The sequence below is a fragment of the Rissa tridactyla genome, chromosome 2 (genome assembly GCF_028500815.1).
Source record: "Rissa tridactyla isolate bRisTri1 chromosome 2, bRisTri1.patW.cur.20221130, whole genome shotgun sequence".
In the NCBI taxonomy this organism is placed as follows: Eukaryota; Metazoa; Chordata; class Aves; order Charadriiformes; family Laridae; genus Rissa; species Rissa tridactyla.
In genome coordinates, this window is record NC_071467.1 from 161,339,961 (window position 1) to 161,363,254 (window position 23,294).

Here is a 23,294-nt window from a genome sequence, read left to right on the forward strand (position 1 = left end):
AATCACCAAATGGTGACTAAACCCAACCCCGTACCATCCTTTGGGGCTGGAGTCATCACCCCCAGCCTCGCTGGCTGGGGACTAGTCTAGCCGTCCCTTTCCGGGCGGTCCCTGTATTCCCCGTGAGGCCGAGCTCCACGCCTTGGCTCTCCGTTTCTCACGGCGCTGGGGCAAACCCCGCTCCGGTCGTTCCTGCCGTGTCGTTTCCCCGGGGAAACCACAGCCGGGGCCGCCGACGCGCTGAGGCGATGCCGCCATGGCAGCCCCGCGGCGCCGCCGCGGTTGGGCGGGCCGGCAGGGGGCGCTGCGGCGCAGCGCGCCGCTGCGTGTGTCCCCATCGGCCTCCGCCGCCATGGCGGCCTTCCCCCGCCACCGCCGCTTTCTGGGCGGTTTCGTGTGCGGGGCCGCGGCGGGCGCCGCTTCGTGCTGGGCTGCGTGGCGGCTCCTCCGCAGCCAGAGCCAGCCGGAGCCGGTCCCCGGGCGAGCCCTGCCGGAGGGTAAGAGGCGCGGAGCAGAGGGGAGGCCGGGCGCGGCGGACCAGTGGCTCTGCCGGGCGGGAGCGGCGGCGCCTCGGCGAGGCGGGAACGGCGGCGCCTCAGGGCGGCCCCGATCCCCACAGACCACCCCCCCCCCCCCCCAAACCCTCTCCGCCGAGCGGCGTTGTCCCCGCTTCCTCCATGCCAGGGTGCTCAGAGGGGGCCGGGGAGTTCCCCCGAGTTCCTGCGCCGGGCGGAGGCGGGGAGGAGGTTATCTGGGGATGCTGGGGCCGTAACTTGCTTCATTAAAAACGCGTCTTCCCCGTGCTGCACCTGCACGCACCAGAATGGTGGTGACAGGCGAGGAAAGGGGTTTCCCTTTCCCCAGCACGGTGTTGTGGGGAACGTTTACTTTCGAACAGGCAGTTGAGGTCAGGCTATAAGGCCAGCAAGGAGCGGTGGCTGTTGGCCTGTGGAGGCCCTGGCCCGCTCGCCCTGGGGGTGTGAGGCGTGGGGATGGGGCTGTGGGGGTGCAAGGAGTGGGAAAGGGGCTGTGGGGGGGCTCCAGGGCCTCCCACAGGGGGGTTTCTCTGCAGCCTGAAGGCTTTAAAAGTACTGGAGAGTCAGAAAGTACAGGAAGAACAGTTCTAAAAAACAGAGTTGCTGTCAGATGGCTGGGGGACGAGGAAGTCAGTAAGACGGATGTAAATATTGCTTCATGAGAGAAAAATGTTACTTGCAAAAAAAATAATAATCTCAAAAGTGAAACTTTCATTCATTCATCAGAGTGTAAGTGTTCCCAGTGAGGGCAGGACTCGGGTTTGTGTTCAACTCGTACATCTCAGTTTGTGAGGAGGAAAGCGATTTCCAGCTCTGAAGGGTGAAATGTGTGTGTTGATCTCCCATGTCCGTAACTCCTTGCTGCCTGATTTGTCCCAAAATATATGATGGCTTTTCTTCTGATGGCCAGCCCAGAGCGATTGCTAGGTAGATGTGTGTAGGCATTAGAGTGGATGAGTTAGTCCTACAGCTGAGGTCCTCATGTGAGGACACAATGAAAACCACAACTTTTCATTGTTAAGGGAGTTTCACTGGGTAGCTCTCTTAACATTTTTTAGGTTGTAATTGTGGCAGTAACCTTGAGTAGTTCCCTATACAGTATGTCCACATCCACTGAGATGCTTTTTTTACTGTCGTGTTTCTGATCACGTTTCATGTTTAGGTGGTGTTCTGTTTATTTTTCTCCTTAGAACCAGTAGAAGAGTCCCTGCTGGAAAAATATGGATTCCCTGAAGCTGGAACAGAGACCAGACTTTACACAAATCATGCACTGTCTTATGACCAAGCAAAACGGGTGCCTAGATGGGTGATTGAACATATTTCAAAACAGAAGACACTGGGTATGTAGGTATTTATTTTCTTATATTTATGGTGCCCAGAATGGGCTTCGCAGTTCACAGAAGGTGGACCCAGGAGCAGGCAGGGTGAAAAATCCTAGAGCGATCTCTAGGTATGGATATTTCTACCCATTCACAATCCGACTGGAGGCAGCAGGCCTCTGGGTGGATGTCAGCTTCATGACAGTATTAAGGCTGATGTTGCCTGTGATTTAAAAGAAATCTGTCACTGCCGGTTGGCAGGCTTGTTCAGTGTTCTTTCTCTTGTTGGGACTAGTCTGGTATTGAATGTATAGCATGCTGAAGCCTGCAAGATACAGTTGGCCCAAGGGCTGCATATCAAAGGGAGGAATGAAGAAGAACTAGAGCTACCTTCCATGAAAATTTCTGTTATGAATTTATGAAACAGTCTGTAAACACCAGATCTCTGTCAGTGTAAACACTGTCAGTCATGTTGCAGGAGGGAAGCTTACTTAACTCTTCTAAACACGACTGGAGAGAAGATGCAAAACTGAAAATGAAACTTCTCTTCTGATTCAGACCTGCGAAGTTCAGTGTTATTGTTCAGGCGCATGAAATTGCTCTTGCTTCCTTAGCTTGCGTAGTTAGTTCCATGGGCCAATCTGTTTCAGTTTATATACCGCCCCATATGTCTGAATGCTTGTGGAGTCAGCTCCTTTAGTGGCCAGACTCTTTCATCTCCAGATGAAACATCCTCATCTTAAAGAGATTTGTTCAGAATGGGAAGAAAAGACGAGTGTCCATCAGTGATATAAAAATAAAGCAAAGGGCATCAACAATTGTAATTGTTCAAAGCTAGATAGGGTGTACCTACTCACTGCAGCCATTATTTACTTTGATGCAGTTCTGTTGTATTTTCTGATGTGCATTATCTAATACTCTCTCCCCTGTTCTTTATGCAAGACAGAGGCTCGGTGCTTTTTTGCTGTCAGTCGTGAATGAAATATGAGTGGCATACAGTCATTGTAAATTAAGTTTATAGCATTAGTTCAGTTTTTATAAGGCAAATTATTAGTAATGGAGGTAACTGTATAATTGTAAAGTGTTTTATGAACGCAGTAGCCCTCTAAATATATCTTAATCATTGTCTTCAAATTACCTTTCAAAATTAAAAGCGTGATCCTGAAAATATTTATAACCAACCCCTAAGTAGCATCGTTGATTCCACTTCTTTCTGAGAAGAAAGCAGTAATTCCAGGCTTACTTTCAAGTGGGCCTTAACAGCTGAATTGTTAAAATGTTTTCCAAACGATCAGATGCAACTAACCTGCAAGTTGAAATTAAGCATCTTGAGGCATTCAGCTCTAATTTATGTGTGATAGCTATTCTAATTGAGATTTGAGGCAGAACTGTGTTATTCGGGGAAGGTCACAAAAACCTTTTATCTATTGGAGTTTTGAAATCATGTGTTGTTTTGCACGCTGATAAACTTGTCAGTGTTGCTTCCTAAGCATCAGTCCTGTGCTATAGTATCATGTCACATGCTTTACCAAGAAAGAAAAGTGTACCTGCACTGCATAAAAATGCTCTGATCACCTCTCTGTTTTGACATCACCTCCGTGGGCATGTGCACAGATGGTCAGCAAAGAAGAGGAAATTGCTTACAGGCACTGGTTTCCAAGAGATACATTATCCATATGCTTCCTTCCCTTCTTCCTTGTGGTCCTTGCATATTGTTGGGTTCTTCAGAGGGCTGCCAGGCGGAGAGCATGCACCACACTTTGTTCTTAGTACGGAGCACAAGGAAGCATAGGGCATGTATGTGCTCAGCGGTAATACTGACGTGACTAAAAAGCCCAAGCGCATACAGTATGCCCACTCAGCTACAGAAAAAAAGAGTAATTTTAATGGCTAGCAGTGATCACTATTGAAAATTGCCCCTCACATTGTATTGCAATAGGAAGTACTTTATAAAGTGCCAAATTTGAGAAAATTCTCTCTTGTGTCCACAGGCCCTGACTCATGCTTAAATGAAAAGAGAATTTGTAATAGTCCTCTATATTGTATTTGTGACTGCAGATGACACCCTGGATTTTATAAAGAAAAAGATCAGTATGCCATAGATACATTGAATTATATTGTCATTTGGGGAAAAAAATTGTGTACAACAGTGATGTTTCTCTAAGCTGCGCACTGTGCTGCTGCCTGTGCGGGCCCATTGCACTGGCACCCTTGTGTGTGCCTCTGATGCTTCTCTGGAGCACATTCCTTGCTATGGATGGTCGTGGGTCCTAGACCGTTCCCTAGGAAAGATGGTGTCTTACTGGTTTATGTGTTTAGTATTCTTGCCTTTAATATTAATTTGCATTTATGATAAGGCAAAAGTATTTTGGATTTATTTTTTTTCTATAAAACAGTAAGCATGTTAGAATTTCTAGTGTATAGTGGGGAAGAATTGAAGCACAGATATTTGGGTAGAATTATTCTTTTTTATAGTCGAGGAGAAAAATACCAAATTAAGACTGACATGTTGAATCCTTATGCATGGGTCATTTGTCAAGACGTGACAGAACCAGTTCTTTTTGTCTTGCTGTTATGATGGTTTAATGATAACCTAACAATTTAGTGTGTTGTTCCTCAGGCAATGCAGACCGAAGGCACTGTAAATTCAGACCAGATCCTAACATCCCTCTAATGTTTAGCGCTGTCAATGAAGACTACCTTGGGAGTGGGTGGTCACGAGGACACATGGCACCAGCGGGAGACAACAAATTTTCAACAGTAGGATTTTTTTTCTCTTTTCCCTCTCTTTCTTTCCCTCTCTATCTTTCCCTCTGTTTATGAGTCAGAAAGGGTCAAAAGACCCTTAAAAGTAATGTGTGGTGTTCCATTTGCAGTTTGTTTTGAGATGGAACATGGTCTTACTGATGCACAGAGCTGGACTTGGAGTTTCAAGGTCTGTGCCTGACTGAGCATTGTAGGATGCTCTCACCGTGTGCTTCAGGCATCTAAATCAGGTGCATCCTCTGGTGACATACCTCTCTTCATTAAATCACACCTGTGTTAACTTGTTTGGCAGAGATGGTGTGAGTATATCTGGTACTGTATAGTGTTAAGCAAGTCTTCTCAACCTCTTGTATGTCACATTGTCTGCCTGTAAAATGCAGATGATAACCTTCACCAAATAAACCTCAGAACTGTCTTCCGAAGCTCAGTTAAAGGGAGACGGGGAACGATGACTTCATCCTGACCAACAGGTGCTGAGATGTTTAAGGCTAGATTGGGCAAAGCAAAGACGCTGTTAAGTACTGTTCTGTATTGGCAAGGGGATTGCTTGAATGATTTAAAAGGCTTTTTCCTTTCTGGCAATGTGTATGAGGTAAATTAGAACCTTCTTTTGCCATAGCTCTTTCAGTCTATAAAATGTCTTCACCTGCCATTTATTTGAGCTGTAAGAAAAGCATGCCCTAATACCTTGGCTGACTAACAAAGCAGCCTTGGATTTATTGGATCCTCTTGTGAAATGTGCCTAATGCAGCAATTTGTCAATTAAGAAGCAGTTTGAATTTGTATTTCTGCCAGGCAGAATAGTATGTAGTGGGGCAGAGTGACAGCACAGTGGCATGTGGTGGATGAAGGAACCAGTCATTTTATTTCTTTGTCTTTGTAGTTATTTATTTGTGATATCTGGGCAGTGTCTGCTGGTGAGCTACCTGTGCAGAGATCCTGGACCTGACTTGAAATGCAGTGAGATGATACAATCTTTCAAATTACGGGATTAAAAAATTTAATTCCACAGTTTAATTAGCGCAGGTAGTGTTTGCTCATTATCTTAAGGAGTTCTACCAGCCCCTTCACTTTGAAGAAGTTGTATGTGAAAAATACTGCCAAGTACAGGACCTGTGAAGATTCTGGGTTAAGATCTTGGAAATGTTTTCTCCTGTATTTCCCTACGTATGCGTAGTTTTTTAGTACCAGGTCCTTCACGTCTGGAGATATGTGGGTTTCAGTTCAGAGAGGATTATGACACTTCTTAAAGATAAAATTAAGCAGATATGTAGATGTTTGTCTGTTATGGTCTCATAAATAATTTCATCACCTGCATGTAAAGTATTTGTGAAATACTGGTTAATACTTTTAATAAAACTTTTTCTTGTAAGGGCAAGAAAAAGCTAGCCATTAGGCAGTCAAATAAATGAAAAGCATGGATGAAAGCATCCTTCCCATTCAGAAGGAAGAGTATCTGGTTGCTTCCAAAGGCATTACAAAACTGACACTGGGTAACATAGTAATTTCTGTGCCTCTAGAATTGGATGGTTTTGTGCTACGTTTCTGTAGCAAAAAAAAAAATAAATTTATTTTGCAAGGTTTGGACCTCAGTTATGCTCCTCTTGATCCAAAATAATTTTCTAGATATTCTGATTTAGGTTTTATCTGACCATTTATGTTGATAACAATGTTAAGACTAAACTAGAAATGGATTCTGATCTGAAAACTTCTAAAACGTGTTTTCAGCTTGTAAATGTTTCAGTGAAATTATATGATTTTCTTTCTGTATGCAGACAGCTATGGCCGAAACGTTTTATCTGTCTAACATCGTGCCTCAGAATTATGAAAATAATGCTGGATTTTGGAACAGGTGAGAAATTACTTGTAAGTAAAATGAGTGAAAAATGTCAGGTAGTGGCATAAATCAAAAATGCTATATTTATAAAGCTTCTTCACATCCTGGTATTCTAGAGCACTTTATAAACTATCTGTAGGGATATAGCAACTTTCTCTGAAATGAAAGGCAGCTCAGTGCTTACAGTGCAAGAAGAGTATAGCAGCTACATTAATTAGTTCTTTATTCAGTCAAACTGTAGAGAACGTTTATTTAGAATAGGTAAAATTATTTCTTCTGGCTGACGTGGGTAAAGGTGCCAGGCTTAACATCTCTGTCCGTAAGGAAAATTCAGTAGAACCAAGGAAAGGGCTTAGATCTTGCTTTAACATCTCTTACTCAAAAAAGCGCTTCCAGTGCGAGAGTATTCACATCTCTGTATGTGGACATTGGTTCGCTTTGAATTGGAGAACTGAGCGCTCCCCACTGAGTCGTGACTACTTCAGGTCTTAGGTGTTTCTTCGAGTGCAGGCTTCCAAGTAGCAGCCGGGCAGGTTCTCTGTCACTTGTGAGTGCCAGCTGGATCAGCTGAGTGGTTGATAAATTTAAACTTTCTTCACGTAGGATTTTGATTCTTTCCTTCCTTTGAGTAGAGAAGAACAGTAATAAAAGTAGCAGTCATCCAGAGCTGCTTGCATTGGACTTACAGAATGTTAACGCTCAGAAACAGGAGGGGAAAATGATGAATTTTACAAGGTTCGCTCAAGGGAAGGTGAGCAAAATTATGTACAGTATTGTACTAAAAGTCTATCAGAAATGCATCATCATTCAACTACACACTGCTTTCCAGTTTTATAAGTATGTATATAAAATCATATGAGGCGTTCAGTAAGGTTATATTGTTTTATAGACAAATAAAATGCTATAACGTTTTAAGAGGGGTTTTTTTGTGTTGTCATACCTCAAGTATTTGAGCATAACATTTCCTTATACCAAAGCTAGGCATTTTTAACAATCCAAGGTTGGAAACCCTCCTTATTTCTCTTGAGCAGGATTTTTGCCTAACCAGGATATCATGGCGAGTGTTTGAAAATTTCCCCTGGCACTATCAGCCCCACAGTTTAAGCAGCTATTATCACTTTCTCCCAATCCAAGTACCTTATCCCCACAGTTTAAATACACAAGCAAGGTATTTGTGCCATTTGTTTTGTCACTCATTTGTTTAGTGATAAATAGTTTTAAGGATACCTTGTTTCACGTTTGTTGTATCCCTTCCTGGCTTTAGTACTTTCTTCCTTTCTCTTTTTTTAATTGCTTGCTTCTTGAATCATCTTCTGAGGTGCAGGTAGACAATACAGCTTAGTCAGTTTAACAATCTGTTGTTTTTTAAAGTGGTGCTTGCTCTCCAGCCATGTGTTTTTGCTGCTCTCCCAGTTCCAGCTCTGGTACTAGCCTGACTGCAGCAAGTCAATTCCATTTGCTAACCCAGTTAAACTGATTTGCATTTTGTTTTGCTTGGTTATGTTTCTGACAGATTAGAAAATTGGATCAACTGGTGAGTTGAGTGCCAAAGCCAACATGGAAGATGGAATAAGACTGTTCAGCTGGGGCAGACAAGGGGAGCAGTAGGAAAGGGGAGAGCAGGACTGCATCTTTCAGCCAGCTGTTAGATAGTAAGCTATTGGCTTGGTTCAGTGGTGCGGTCTAACTGCACCTTAGTATTTATTCCTCATTTTCTTCCCACCAACATGCATGCTTCTTTCTTTCCTGATGTTTAACTGTCATTTTCTGTCTTACTTTGAGTGTGATTTCATGGTCACTGTTATCTGATCTCTGTCCCTGCTGTCACCAGAAGCACTTTGCTCCGTAGCTGCGTTTATTCCCATTCCTTCCTTGTGCCAGGTGGTGTTTGTATCGCCATGCCGTAAGACAGCCTGAGGAGCTGAGCTGCTGGGAAGCAAAGCTGACAACAGCAGGAAAAAAATTGTCTTGTGGTCAGTGCTTTGGCATATCACGTCAGCTAACTATTAGCAAAGAAGAAGGGGCTCATTCCTGCTAATTCTGATTTGTGTGAGCTGATTAACTCACTAACTCAGCACAAAAAAAAAAAAAAAGATTGATGTTGTTAAGGGTTGTTGACAGATGAAGAGCGCTAAAGGTGGGCCAAGGGAGAGGTACGAGGAACAGGGATGAGACAGAGAAGGGGGTGAAACCTCCCCGTTACGGAGGCAGCCAGGTTAGCTGGGCTGATCTGTCTCATGTTATGGTCTGTTTGTCTATTTGAGTGCAGTGCAACTCTTACCTTTAGTAAAGGACCAGTGAGTGCTCACTGTGTGTGATTTCTGTAACACCTGGGGTGTTAGATCGAAGATAGGATATAATCTTTTGTTTTATGTAAAATAGGCATGATCCAGAAACCTTCTAATTTGGGCAAATATTTTATGCTAGAAACTGAATCAATTTGTTTAAAAGCAAAAATAATGTTAGTATTTCTGGAGTGACTACTTTATTTTTAAACAGTTTTATATAAAAAACCACTAAGTAGACTTGTGGGAATGACCCATAGAAAATTTCCTAAGTACTTTGAGCTATGGAAAGAGCTGTCTGTTGCAGGACATTGATTCCTTGGGGAGGAACGTACAAATCCAGTAACATGGTAGAACCTTTCAAAGTTATAATGCCATAACCTGCTGTTTAAAACAAGTATCTTACTAATCCCAGGTGACCATCAGCAGCATCTTTCTAGTGTCAAGTGTGGGAGTAAGTAGAGAATTCAGATTTTCAGGACAGGTGGTAAGGCTGCAGAAATAATTTTCAAATTTGTGGGGTAACACACACCTATCTGGAACAAAGCGGACCTGGGACAAGTGGGAAGTATGACTTGGGGCTGCGTTTTACTTTCTTTGACTTGCGAGTCAGTCACATGAGTTTGGAAAAATGCTCCCAAACTGTCAGTAGTTCATCTTCCCCTTCACAGGATGTTTCAAAGATTATTATGGTATAAGTTTTCCCAGCTGACTTCACCCTATCTGACAAATATGTTCCAGAATGGAAATGTATTGTCGGGAATTGACTGAGAGATTTGAGGATGTTTGGGTAGTTTCTGGACCTTTGACCTTGCCTCAAACAAACGATGACGGAAAGAAGAGTGTTACTTATCAGGTATGTATATATGTTGCTGGGTTACTAGTGCAGTGGTAGTACTTTATTTATTTATTTAAAATTGGTACTGTAGCTTGATAAAACATAGTTAAATGTCCTAGAATACGCAAAATGTATGAAATGTCCAATACTAGCTGGGACAAGTTCAGTAGAGATGTGTTATGTCTTGCCAACACATGAAAAGGTATAATTTTAAAATAATTGGTTCTATTTGCAGAGAGAGATCTGTTAAATACCTGTTCACAGTCTGCAGTAAAACAGTTTTCTGACTTCTGTGATACATGACAGTATCTAAACAGAGAGTTAGTGGCTTTTCCTGATATGTAGGCATCTATTCAGCCATTTATTGATATATTTTAGAAACAATGCAATACAAAGGTAGTGTGGGTTTCTCAAAACTATATAGGGTGCTGGAATGCCTGTGCTCCATTAATTTCAAAAGCAGTTGTTTGCTGATATCCCGTGTGCATCACTGAGATGAGGCCTTGCAGCTGAGATTCTGAGCACAGCAAAGTCAATTGAAAGACTTTGTTCAAATTCAGTAGGTTTTAGGTGAATGCAGTGTGATCACTGGTCTGTGGGACTGGTACCCCCCCCTTCTTCTTTTGGTCCCCTGTTTTTATTACCTGCTTAAAACACTTTGAAGATTTGCACAGTCTCTAGAATCCGCCACTGATAGACTGACAGATAGGAAAGCCTGTCACGTTGAGAGGTCAATTTATTATTCCTTATACTGACTTACTCCTTGTAAGCAGGTGTTTAGACATCTGTAGGATTTGAGCATAGTAAGGTATTCAAAGGAGGAAGTATTACCTTCTGACCCTACTGTAACGAGATATTATTGCTGTTTTCAGTTGCTAGATGAAAGCTAGCATAATGCAAAATAATAAATGCTGTATTTTGCACCTCTTGAAAAAACACTTTTCCTTGAAAATAAGTACTCAGATCAACTGCAGCTTCGGCTCGTGAATGATTCAGCTGTCCAACTCATTCTCTGAGGAGCAACGAATGAGCTTGCTATAACAAGCCCCTGTTTCAGAGGAGTATGAGAGACACAAAAGAGAGAAATGTTCAGCTTTCAACACTGGCTTGTTTGGTGGTAAGATTTAGGGGCTTTTTCTCCATTATAAATACACAGCTGATTTCCATTTGATTGAACTTGGAACTTCAGTCATGATAGAATGTAATTTCTCCTTTCACCTTTTTACTTCTTAAAAAACTCCCATATGTCCCCACCTCCCCGTATCTATAGCCTTGACTGTGACAAAATCACAGCTTTGGGTTTGTTTTTGTTTTTTTCCAGACAGGCATATGTTATGCATATGAAAATGCGGTAATAATAATTTGTCTTTTTCACGTTCAGTGGCAGTTCCAAACTTCAGCTCTCACCACATCTTTGTGAGCAAGGTGACAACCGTGCTTATTTTCAAGTGGATAGATAAGCAATGTTTAAGGGATATGACCAATGCCATACGATAAATTAGTGGTAAAGCCAGCTTTAGACTGGCAATGGTTCCTTGCCTCCCAAAGGGAGAGTGCCAACTTTGCTATTGCCCATTACACTTCCCAGTCCTTGCCCTTGTCTGCCAGTGCTGATGACTGTCAGATCCTCCCACAAGATGCTTAATTACCCAATACAATAGAAAACCATGGATGCTGGACTCTTTATTTGCTTACTGGGCTTGTTTTCTACTGTCGTAGAAGGACAGAGCAGCACACAGAGGAGTCCAGCGCTTCCTGGTGACAGCATGAGATATGTCCAAAAGCACGTAGCTGCGAGCAGGAGGGAGATGTTCCCTTTCAACAGTCTTGAGCTGAGCGTTTGGCTTACTGTCATGCAGAATGGTACTGTTAGAGTTCTCCAGACTTGCACTTAGCTTGCTAGAATTTGCCTCTTCGTATCTGTCAGGATATTGCATTTATTTTTTATCCCTAAACATAGGTAGCGAAGAATTAAAAATCCTGAGCTGACTTGAACATTTTATAACTGAAAATGATTTTCCAGGAAGCAGCTGAATCATCTATCAACTGCTTCACTTCAATCTTGGTCATCTTTTTCTGGTTTTTCTCCAAAGAAAGTGTTTACTTAGAAAAGAAGGATTACATTTTCTGAAAAATGATTTTGGCTCTCCATTTTGGTTTAGAAATGTAAATTTTAGTATTCCACAGGTAAAAATAAGAGAAGGCACTGCATCTTACTGCTTTTATTCAAAGTAACTTGATACCAGGATACGGTGGTGGAATAATAGTGGCACAAAAAGTCCATGGTGCTTTGATTATCATATCGTTCTGTTCGTGTCTGTTGCCAAGATGTCTTCATCATCTTTGGGTTTGATGACAACTCTGGTCTTTTGTGGACGTTTTATCAGTTTTGGTCTTAATATAAACTATGAAGTGAAGTTCAGTGTGAGATTGAAACCAGTGGAATGATGGTATTCGTGTTTTCATTTCACCATTTGGCCACATTCATAAATCCTTTACTTAGCTTCCTACAGTGAGATTCATTATGTAAATTGATTTGTATTTAAGTACAGATAATGCTGTCTACAGGTGGAAAAAGTAAAATGTTGATTTTGGGGATTTTTTTTGGTTTTAAATATTAAATTATTTGATTTAGGTCCTCTTTGGCTACACTTCTAAGTGTAAATAAATACAGGCTGAGAATTTTGTTATTTTGAAATCTCTTTATGGCATAAGTTCTTGTGCTTGCCATTGAAGTTGTCCTTTGGGGAGAGAGACTTCAGAGTGGTGTGGTTTTGTTTTGTTTTTTTTTCTTCTTACATCAATGCATACACTTAGAAGAGGGAACACAACCTGTCAAAGCACTGGAGAGTTCTTTTCAAATAGATACCTTGGATATAATTGCAGTCATTGCCATTGATTTTGGTAAACTGGGATTCTGCCCCTAAACGAAGCGCACTGAGAGCTGGCAGCTGAACGAGAAGGGAAGGTACCGCTTACCTGTCTTTCGGAGTGAACTCTGCTAGGTTCAAACAAGTGACTTAGAAATGAAAGGCTTTTAGTCCTCATTGTTTGGGCTTATGAAGCTGATGTGAGAAGGTGTCCTTTTTCTTAGTATGTGCTGTTTAAGGAGAGGTGCCGTAGGATACACAATAGTGCTGAAACTCCCAACCTGTAATCTGGCAATGTGACTGTTAAGGCTGAGCTCCTTTCTAATGTTTTTCTTCTCCGAGACAAGAATTGTGGAAAAAGAAAACGCAGAAGTACTACGGTGAATGTGTCTGCATTGATTTGTTTCAGATCCTCTCTTCAATCTTAGTTTCCTTGTTTTTAGCTAAAGGAGCGGTGAAATATGTATCCATGGCGTTACAGGCTGGTGTTTTTCTCATCAGACATCCAAAAAGGTTATTTTTAGATCACTATAGAAGAAAAACAGAGCATCGGTCATGGCATTGTTCCCAGTTCCTGCTTGGACTCTGGTACCATTTGCTGTTTAGTTCCAGAAAGGGAATTAACCTTGAACTCCTTAGATGCCAGCGTTGTTCTATCTATTGGCTGAACTTGCTGTATCCTCAGATATGTTCTGTCATTTCATCTGTCTCCAGCGGAGGCTTTTATTGCAAAGAGTAGATTGATGACCGTGCTTGGTATCTGAAAAACATATTTTGAGAATATATGTAAAATAGAATGCCAACAGGAAAAATCTGTTCTGTGTCGTTGGAGAGGCAGATGCAGGTTTTTCGGTTTTGTCCAGATCAAATCAAAATGACATTGTCTTGGTTTATACATTACTGTTCTCCAGTGACTGTCACTTCAGTGATTTTCCTCTGTCAGCAGATTTGGAGTTTGGAATACAAATTTTGCAATAATTCTACTGCACCATATTTAGTGCTCCACCCTTCTTATTCCCATTGCCATCGTAGTAAATATTAATTTAAGAAAAATTGTCTGTGGTTGGTGAACGAAGGTACAGTTTAGATAACGTTGTCTTTGTTGTTTGAAGAAGACGTTTTTCTGTACTTTTTAGTGATATACTAGGTTCATACTGGAATCATGTCTGCTGTTTGGTTTTCAAAATTGAATGACTTGGCTGGGCCAGAGATGCACAATAACTGTACCAGAAGATACACTTACTTGTCATCCAGTTCTGTGGCAAATAAGTCCCTGGAAAACTAATTGGACCTCTCAAATATAAGATGGTACTTTACGGTTTTCTCCAGTCAACTTCAAGAAGTAGTAGAGGTTTTCTCCTAGCCAAGATACTATAGGGGAAGGAATCTTTGTCAAAGGAGGAAATAAATCTGGGGACTATTACTATTTGTTGGCTGCTCCAAATGGGCTCAAGGCTACACAGGCAGCTAATGGATCTAGGTCCATTATACATGTCCCATAAAACTTATGTGCAAAGGGCTAGATCTTAGATCAGCTGGTGTAAATGGCTAGCTAGAGCTCTGTCAGCCCTAAATTTAGACATGATGTACAAATGAAAATAATAGACACTGGGTTAAGAGTGGAGAAGAGACACCAAAGGTGCAGGATAGATTTATGGGGTTGCTTTTATTTAGCACTGTGGCCATCCCGAAGGTTCTTTTATTATAGGAAGAGTGGTGATAGGGGCTGTAGTGGATTCAATGTTAAATAACCTAAATGGATTCTGTGGAAGTAGTAGTCTGTCATCATGTAAATACAGTATCATAATGCATATACACACCCTCTTTATTAAAAAAAAAAGGGGGGCTTGGGGTGTTTGTCTTTTAGTGCCATAACTATGTATTTAGGCACAGCTTTTTTTTTTTACCATCTCTTTTTTTTTCTTTTTCTTTCTTGTTTAGGATTGCCAAATGATTTCGCAATAGCAATCAGACCAGCCAGAACAAATTAAATTTTCCTGAAGTACATACATTTGCATTTTGGAGTGCTTGGCTGTGCTGTGTTGTTGCAGATTGTTATTATGATTTTCATTTGTAGTATTTTCTGTTTTCTGTATTGCTAGGTCTGCCTTCACACTCCTCAGTTCTTCTCAATGCCATCTGACAGAGTTCTCCCAAATATTGGCGAAAAAACACTATCAACAGAATCAGTGCTGCCTAACACAAATCCAGAAGGAACTGAAGTGGAGGCAGTTAATGCTGTCACAATGATCAAGTAAATAAAATTATACTGGTAGCAAAGGGAATTTTTTATACTACCAGAAAGTCTGTTTCTATACAGAATTTAGTACCAAATTGTAATACAGCTCCGGCTTGTCCAACCTGGAGTCGTATCAGTGTGAATGATATTATCTACAGTAAAATACCCGATGGGCCTGGTCAGTATCATGCCTCAAGTTACAGCTAAAACAAAACAAATTCCTATTCAGAGAATGCTACAGTCTTATTTTGGGTGACAGGAATGATGTCCTTGAATTCTGTCCATCAAGAAATGTGACAGATATCTTAATTTTGTTGTTGCCAGACATAGATGGAAGTACTGTTACGTAGAGAATTGTGTGTATGCTTCTTTTCAGTCAGTTCTGATTTGCAGTATGGCTTTGTTCTAAACTCGAGTTATTTTACAGAGAAATAGAGGGAAGAGATGGTTACTAGAGCGTAGAGAGAATTTCTGTAGCTATCATTTTAATGTATTTGATGATGGTACCCTCTGATGCAAGGACTCTTCAGTGTGTGCTGGCAGTTAAGGCATGATTGAATGTGATTTCTGTTTACCAGGTTCTAAGAGAATCTCAGATAATTGCCAATCCAAAGCTGGCCCTCGCTGATGAAAGGCTAGTCCTTTCTGCTCATTCTCTTCACGGTTGATTTTCATTTTCTAGTCACTAGGTGGCAAGATACTACTTTTAGATTCATGAGTCCTTTCTTTTAAAAACTATTCCTACCCTTCCAGAAGAATATAGGTTTCTTACTACTCTGGGAAGCTGTAACAAGTCCAATATAAAATGAAAATATTATAACGTTTGTGTATGTTTTAAAATTTCTACTAAGAGTTACACTCTATTTTTTTTCTTAAATAGTCTCAAGTGTTCCGCCATTACATCGTATATATCCCTTTTCTCCTCTTTATGTAAGAATGGAGTTTTCTTTCTCATAAACTCCAAACTGTAATTTTTAAGGACTGCTTTGCCCCATATTTATCTACCACGTGAAGGTGACGTTAGTTAATGTCACACCTTTAAACTTCCCCTAGATGCCATTAGCAATTGTCTTAATTGTTTATTCTGATACTTAGGCACTCCACAGATATTATCAAATTTGTCCTTCCTCCAATTTTAAAAACTACGACCAAGAACAGTTTAATGATTTGGCCAAAATTGTAAGGAAAGCCATGCTTAAGACAAATCCCCCTCCCGTCACTTAGCTATGAGACCAAATTTATCAGCTGAACTCACTGAATTATCTTTGTTTTAAGAAATCGTGTTACTTCTGCCCTTATCTTTATCTGTCTCTGTGAGCTCTTTAAGTTTGTATGACTGCTTACCGACACGTTTGTTGTTTTAGCAATATGTAAACATCTCTAAATGTCAGGAATTGCACACATTTTAATGGCCAGTCCTCATGGCAGCTGTCCACATTTAATTGGGCATCGAGGAGTAGGACAAACTTATACACACTTGTGGAATGTCAATAACAATGTCAATAATAATAAAAAACAATAAACACTATGCCGAAAATGACATTATCATAATACTGCATTATTAGACAACAGCAGTTCAGTGGTAGGGCTTCAGCCAGCACGAGATCACCAAAGAAAACAGAGCAAAGCAGAAGTGAAAGGAATGAGCAGCTGCAAAAAGTTAAGGCAATGAACGTTTTTATGTTGAACTGATACAGACAAGCAAAGAGAAATAGTGTCTGAAATTTCGCGTTGGTTTCCCGACTGATGGTGGGGAGGAAATATTATTAATGCTATAAAAAGAAGGCTTTTAGCTCAAGTGCTTTTTCTTTTCTGTTATGAAGCAGTTGAAAATTTGAAAGATTAAGCAAAATTTTATAGGAATAGCAAAATGGAAATTTTCCAAGGATGACACAGAAAGTTACCTTGTGGCCTGTTATCAACATGGTGTGAATGCATGTTGGGACAGCAGTGATTTTCAGCATGATTTTTTTTTTTTTTGAATCACAGATATTATTAAAAACCGTTGCTCTTTTCCAGATGAGGCAGAGAGCTCTTTCAGGCATTGATTGCTGAAAGATCATCTGCTGCCTGTGGATAGACTAGCACAAATCAAAGTCAACATCTGTGTGTGGATAATCTTAACCCATTTTCTGTTCGGTTACAGTAGGAGCATATGCTATCTGCCTCTGGTAGGCATGCACTGTGATAAACGGGATGGTGCAGATCAGAATAGTGATTCAGACTGCTGTAGTTCGGTAGGAAAATCCTCTAGGTGGCAATAGGAAATGAATTGTTGAGTTTGTTTTTCCTACTTATTGCCTCTGTTGCAAACTTCACTTCTGCAGGATCACGCTTTACTTCTTTCTCCAGGCAGTTGAGCTGTGTGTGGGGGGCAACTCTACAGAAACATTCATCTGCAGCTTCTCTGTCTACTCCCATAAAAAACCAAATTGTGGTATATTACAGATCTTAATGATGGAAATAGCAGAGTGTGCTCCAGAACTGCATTTCCTTTTTTAACAGAAGTCATTGGGTCACACTGGCTGCATAAATTGCATCCTGTGCATGGTTCACATAAGCGTTAAACTGCAGAAAAAACCATATTTATTCTTTGTCATGCATATATACTCTGTCAGAGAAATCAGGCACCTTCCTTTGATGGTGTTCTCCTCCAGCAGAATCAGCTGTGGATAGAACTTTTATGCCCTGTTTTATGGAAGGAAAGGGCATTTATGGACTTTGGCTGTTTGGTAGGCTGAAGTTTGTTTTAATCACTTTAACAGTATTAGAACTCAGTGAAGTAATTACAGAAGTAGTTTACTACTATTCAGAGGACTTGTATAAAGCCTGAGCACTACTTAAATTTTATTTAAATCCTCAAAAGAGAGCTTATGTGGAACTGAAGTGGTACATAAATTACATGTGTGGCCATTACCACCATAGAGTTGAGTTGTATTTGGAGCTACATTTCTCAAAAGGCCAACCCTTCCTTAGTTTTGAACTAGTCCTCTTTTTCCTTCTTTCTGTCCCTCCTTCATAAGGGCATATACTATGCATAAATGTGCATTATTTTACATAGAATGTATATATTTGCATAATATTACATAAGCACAGGGTCTGTTTTCCCTTAACGCCCACTTCAGGCATTCAGCATTTCCATTTCGTACCTAACTATTCTATGTGCAGCTCTATTCATTCCCCAGCCTTTCTATCCACCCACTCAGTCCTCAGACTCAATCCCCTGTTCCCTCTGCTAGCTCACTCAACGCACATTCACCTGTTTGTTTTACATATGCCATATACCTCCTCATTTGAGATACTTGTAGCGTCTCCATCTGCGCGTTCGCCCTTCCTCTAGTCTTTTAGACAACAGACAGAGGATGCTGGTATGTGTATGTGTGTGGGAGGTGTTGAGAAGAGGAGGGAGCCGAGCTAAGGAGGACCTAGTACGTATACATGTATTTATAGTGGGGAAAAAAGTACGCGAAGAGGCCTGGAAAAGGCAGTGCGGGCCGTACTGCACAGGAATGCTGCAGGTCAGGAGATTGTTGACCCAGGGAAAATCTGGGGAAAAGGGTTTAGTCTTGCTACTCCCTTCTCTTGGGAGGCTACAGCAGCTTCAGGACACAGCATGGCTGGGCACAGCATCTTCCTTCTCTTCACCTTGCCCTGGGAGCGGGCAGGAACGGGGGTTTCAGTGCAGGCTCTGCGAGCTCCTCGCTCCAGGGGGAGAAAAGGAACTCCAGCTTCTGCCTTCAGCAGTGTCAGTCACTGCCCGCTGTTGGGTGACTATGGAGATGTGAACTCCCTCCTCTCCCCCTCAGGGCTTTTCATGCTTCTTGGTTCCCTCCCTCTCACGCCCAAGACATTGCATGTACTCCCCAGTTTGCGTGCCACCCATCTCAAACAGGTTAAACTCCCAACACTGTTCATTTCATAATTCACTTTTAACCTACCACATACAGCTGTGTGTTGATGCGTTTTTAGTGTACTTTAAAATTACCTGTGCATCAGTCAGTTTTGATTATTTATGCAGTTGATCCCGAGGAGCTGTAACTCTAGTTTCACCCACACTGAATGCTAAATGCAAAGTGCTTTGACACTCAGGAGCTCTAATTTCTCTATCAAGACATCTGTCATTGTTGAAAGGGAAAGTAGATTTGGCATAAGGCATTTATTTATTGCTTAACAGTTTCAATGGCTTTTAGATGTCTAGGCAGAGCTTTATTTAGGAGAAGGTTGGTGGCATAAGCAAGACCATTCTTCTAAACAAATAAAAAACAACAACAACAAAAAGTTTAAACTACAGCAAAGCCATTAAATAGCCTAGTTTAGGGAAAGGGGGAAAATATTCTGTAACAGAGTAAAGAAATCTAAGAGCACGTTTGCCAGAGACAGTAGTGATGTTACCACTGTGTTCTTGTACAAAACATGAAAAAACTTTCTTCATTGGAAGTTTATCTTTCTCCTAAAGATACTTTCTCTGGTTTTGGTCTAACCAGTAAGACTGGTCACTTAAAAAACTGGCAACAGAGGTAGAAGGCACTACGAGCACTGAAAGAATTCATAACTGAAATGAGTTAACTATTGGAATAAACTGATGTGAACCTTGGTTCAGTAGCCACAGGCGAAGTTTAGTTTTAAAAACATACTTTCTTTTGCAGAAGTGCTGAATGCTCTCAGAATAAAGCATACGTAGGAAGTGTTTCTTTTGTGATTGAGTTATACTGAATATGTGAATGGAGAAAACATGTCTGAACTGATACACGGGATTAGCTTGTAAAATACTTTCAATTAACGTGATCAGTTCTGGCAGTGAAATAAATACCTGCTTTCTCTGTGTTTTAACTGTATCTAACAAAAGCTGTCAAAAAATCAAAACAAGCAGTCTTTGCTTTTGCAGGTATTGCAAATATTGGAAACAGTACCAAATTACTGGATTTCATGTATAAAATGAGATGCCTTTGTAGTTTTTGTAAGGCGTCTGCATCTTTTTCTTCTGTTGCCATTAGAATAAATGTACGAATTTTAGAAGGGTAGTTATACAGAAGGGTTATGCAAAACTCAATTTTTCCATGTGTGAGCCTGTTATACTTTGTTAGCGTGACAGATTCAGTTCAGCATCGGTGAATTAAAAAAAAAAGCCTAATACAGGCTATCCCTTTTTTTGAGTACTGGGGAGATTACGTTTGTCATCAATAGGTTTATTCCCTTGGACTTACTCCTGACACAGGGTGGTGTGTCTGCGGTACACATATGTGTGTGAGCTGTTAGCAGATTTCACGTGAATTCGGAGTCCTGATCTTCCCCTGCTGGTGCTTGAGTTAAATTCCTGGGTCGTGGCCTGCGTGATATAGCAGGAAACCCAACACGTACAAGCTCTTAAGTTGAATCGTAGTGAATTTACGGAAGAAATAGGTGCATTTTCTTTGTATAGACTTATCTTCCAAGATAATGAGTCACTGAATGTACTTCTTTGTATCCAGGTCCCCTCAAAAAAAATGCTTACTTAGGTAACGTGGCTATTAAATACAGGCTGTGTGTGGGTAATAGAGATACAAAAAATAACTGACAGAAGGTAAGTTAATTTGAAATGCGTATTAAAAACCACATAATTTGTCAGGTCAGGAACTTAGTCTAGAGCCACTGTTGCTGAAAACAGCATTCCAAGCATTAACAATGTAATGCGGTATGAGAAAGGAGCTTTACCATCCCTTCGTGTCAGCTTACAGATCTACACCGTGATTAGGGAGCTGGGGTCTTGGCTGACTCCCCGTTTCCGAAGGTTCCAGTTCAGTTTGAGCCGTAACTGAAGTTGCCACTGCTTGGGGGATTTAAGTTGAGTTCGTTCTACCAGAGGTCCTTGTCACAGATCTTTACAAATATTTAGGCAGTTACTGACTAATCTTTTGACCTTTTGTCTGCATCATCCTTCTTAACAGTATAATATAAAGTCAGCAGTGTTAAAGGAGAAAGGCAGAGAACCTTCTGGGAAGGTCTCCTACCAACAGTGGCTAAAAAACCCCTGCGGTGAAGTGGTCTTTGCCCTGCTTCTCCTGTTTGAGAGAGAGATTCAGGCATCAAATAACTAGCTCATTCCTGACCAACTGCAATGAAATGGTGCTTTCCACCTCAGCGTCTAGTCTGATAACACTACACGTGATTTTGCTGTGTAGCTACATGCTCTGACTCGTTTTTAGAGGTAGTAGGATTAGTCTCATTATTTTTTCCCCCCTCAACTGATAAGATCTGTATCTGTAACAACTTTCCTTTTGACAGGTAATCGGAAAGGATGATGTAGCTGTGCCATCCCACCTCTACAAGGTGATCCTTGCCAGACGGAGCAGAACGTCTCCAGAGCCCTTGGTACTGGGGGCTTTTGTGGTGCCAAACAATCCCATAGGCTTCAGTCACCAGCTGACTGAATTCCAAGTAAACATTGAAGATCTGGAAAAAATGTCAGGTTTAGTTTTCTTCCCCCAGGTGGACAAAACCAAAGATGTTGAAAATATCTGCAAGGTGGACACCTGCAAGCTGATAGGCTTCAAGGAGTTTACATTGTACATCACCGCTCGAAAAGTGCAGAGTGCCCGTACGTTGCACCGGTTGGAGAAAGCCATGTCAGAGTTAAGGGAGGCAGGACTTGAGCCTGATGAGTATCTCCTAAAGCTTCACAAGAAGAAGGAAGAAGAACTACTGCAAGAAAAACAAGTAGCAGCTAGAGAGGGGAAAGCTGGCTGAGTGCTTGCTCAAGAAGTTTCGGGTTTTGTACTTTGAAAGGGGACCTGAAGGCAAACACAAAGACAAGGGCTCTATGAATTCTCCTTTTTTTTGAACTGTGAAAACAATAAAAAAACATTTGAAAGCCAATGGGTTCGGAATAACATTCATTCTTGTGTAACATGATGCACACACACGGTTTGTTGCAGTACTTAGATGTGGGAAATGAAAACGACCCCTTTCTGGTATGAATAGATTACTGGACCTCCAGAAAAGGCTTTGTGCTATTTTCCAAGCGAGACGTCAGACTTGGGGTTTGTATGGAATCCCTTCTAGGAATATTATAAAAATAGACAGTAGACACCTTGGGAGTGTAACTGGAACGTGTTTAACTGTAATTCTGCCTGCAAATGTCTTTCGTTATGATGCTGTAGAAGCGATGGTACTTTCTGGGATTTTTTAAAAATTAAATTTCATTTAGAAATATTTTATTTCACACTCTTTTGTTAGAGACCTGTAGGACATATTCTGAATCCCTTACAGTCTTTACTTAGTTGTGTTAACCAAATCAGATTGTCTCTTACCTCTCCTGACCTTGTGTGCTTCGGATACTTTAGCATGTCAGTAGCTGTCAGCTGTTGTCATTTGCAGTGGGCTTCTTCCATTCGTGTATAATTCTGCATTTTCTTTTTATAAAAATAACAGAAGCAGAGTTTACACAAGTTGCTACCGGCGTAGATTAGGTCCTCATAAAAGAATGTAAGCTTAATATTTCACTTTCACCACTAAGTTTGGATAAACGTGTTTTCTTGCCTATTGTTTGATTGGAGAGGCGAGCGCTGCTTTCTTTTTGTTTGTGGTAGTCACTGGCTGGCTTTCTGCCCGGTCTCAGTGGCTTTGGTCTATAAACTGCGCAACAAAACTTCTACGTGAAAGCAGAAGACGGACTAAAAATGCATTTCCAGTTCTATTTCAGCAGCAAACGAAGTTGCTCAGCTTTGCATCTCTTTCGGAGATGTAGTGAAATTCTTTTTTTCATTCGTTTTGTACTTTATTTGTGTCTGTCTCTTGAATTTCAGGCATATTTGTGTGTACATCTTAAATTTCAGACAGAAATTAGTATGACTTGTATCGTCTTGAGATTTTTCATCTGGAAAGAAAGAGGAAAAACTGGAAATACTTAGATGGGTTTTTTTTTAATGTTAAGAATCTACCTAAACTTGGAGTTGTGCCATAAAACCACTTTCAGGAGTTTTAACGTGAGAGTTTATAGTTTCTGAGAAGGGTCATGTAGTGCCAGCCTGAATTGGACTTCTTCATAAGGGATGAATCAGGAACATTATTTGGATGTTGTGATTCATCGGCTGGATGTTCTAAAAAATGTACGGTTTCCTTCATCTCGGTTAAGTTGCAGTATCCAAAAGTAGTTCACTTTATAAAGCAGTTATGGTTCCCATGACACTTTTGTGTTTGCCAAGAACATATTTACAAAATCCAGACATTTAAAAACAGAAATATGACTAGCTAAGGACATCATAAAAGCTTACTGCCCACATAAATTAGAGAGAAATTGGGTGAAATCCTGACACGTTTGCTCATTTCAGCTTTAGCCCAGAATTTTTGGTTGTTAATCCTATCAAATGTAACAAAAACAAGTAAATGCAAAACAACAAGCCACCTCTCCCTTTGCAGAACGTGGGAGATGTCTGTGCGTGTTGCCTGGAATAACAAAGCGCCAGATACTTCACGTGCCTCTTGACGGTCTCGCGCGTGCTTCACTGGAGTGTTACCCTTTGGAAGAGGGACCCGGTCATTGCCCTTTGCATTGTAGTTCCCTTTTCCCCATTATTTGAATTATTTGTGGTTTTTAATTCAGCCTTCCACTTTCCTTTTCCTCTTGGT

General features: G+C 41.0%; 1 protein-coding gene across 1 annotated transcript; it reads left to right on the plus strand.

Annotated features, from left to right (window-relative positions):
* The first annotated feature begins 318 nt into the window (after positions 1-318).
* EXOG (exo/endonuclease G) lies at positions 319-21,863 on the plus strand. Its single transcript, XM_054192027.1, has 6 exons — positions 319-497; positions 1,727-1,876; positions 4,476-4,615; positions 6,397-6,473; positions 9,485-9,599; positions 20,952-21,863. The coding sequence occupies exons 1-6, from the start codon at positions 353-355 to the stop codon at positions 21,411-21,413; spliced, it is 1,089 nt and encodes a 362-aa protein (XP_054048002.1). The 5' UTR covers positions 319-352; the 3' UTR covers positions 21,414-21,863.
* Positions 21,864-23,294: the final 1,431 nt, after the last annotated feature.

What these genes read in the sequence shown, in the direction of transcription:
- EXOG (XM_054192027.1), top strand. Translation starts at nt 353, where the DNA reads ATGGCGGCCTTCCCCCGCCACCGCCGCTTTCTGGGCGGTTTCGTGTGC. An exon ending in CGGGCGAGCCCTGCCGGAGG is followed by an intron (nt 498 to 1,726) that starts GTAAGAGGCGCG and finishes TTTTCTCCTTAG; the next exon opens with AACCAGTAGAAGAGTCCCTG. An exon ending in TTCAAAACAGAAGACACTGG is followed by an intron (nt 1,877 to 4,475) that starts GTATGTAGGTAT and finishes GTTGTTCCTCAG; the next exon opens with GCAATGCAGACCGAAGGCAC.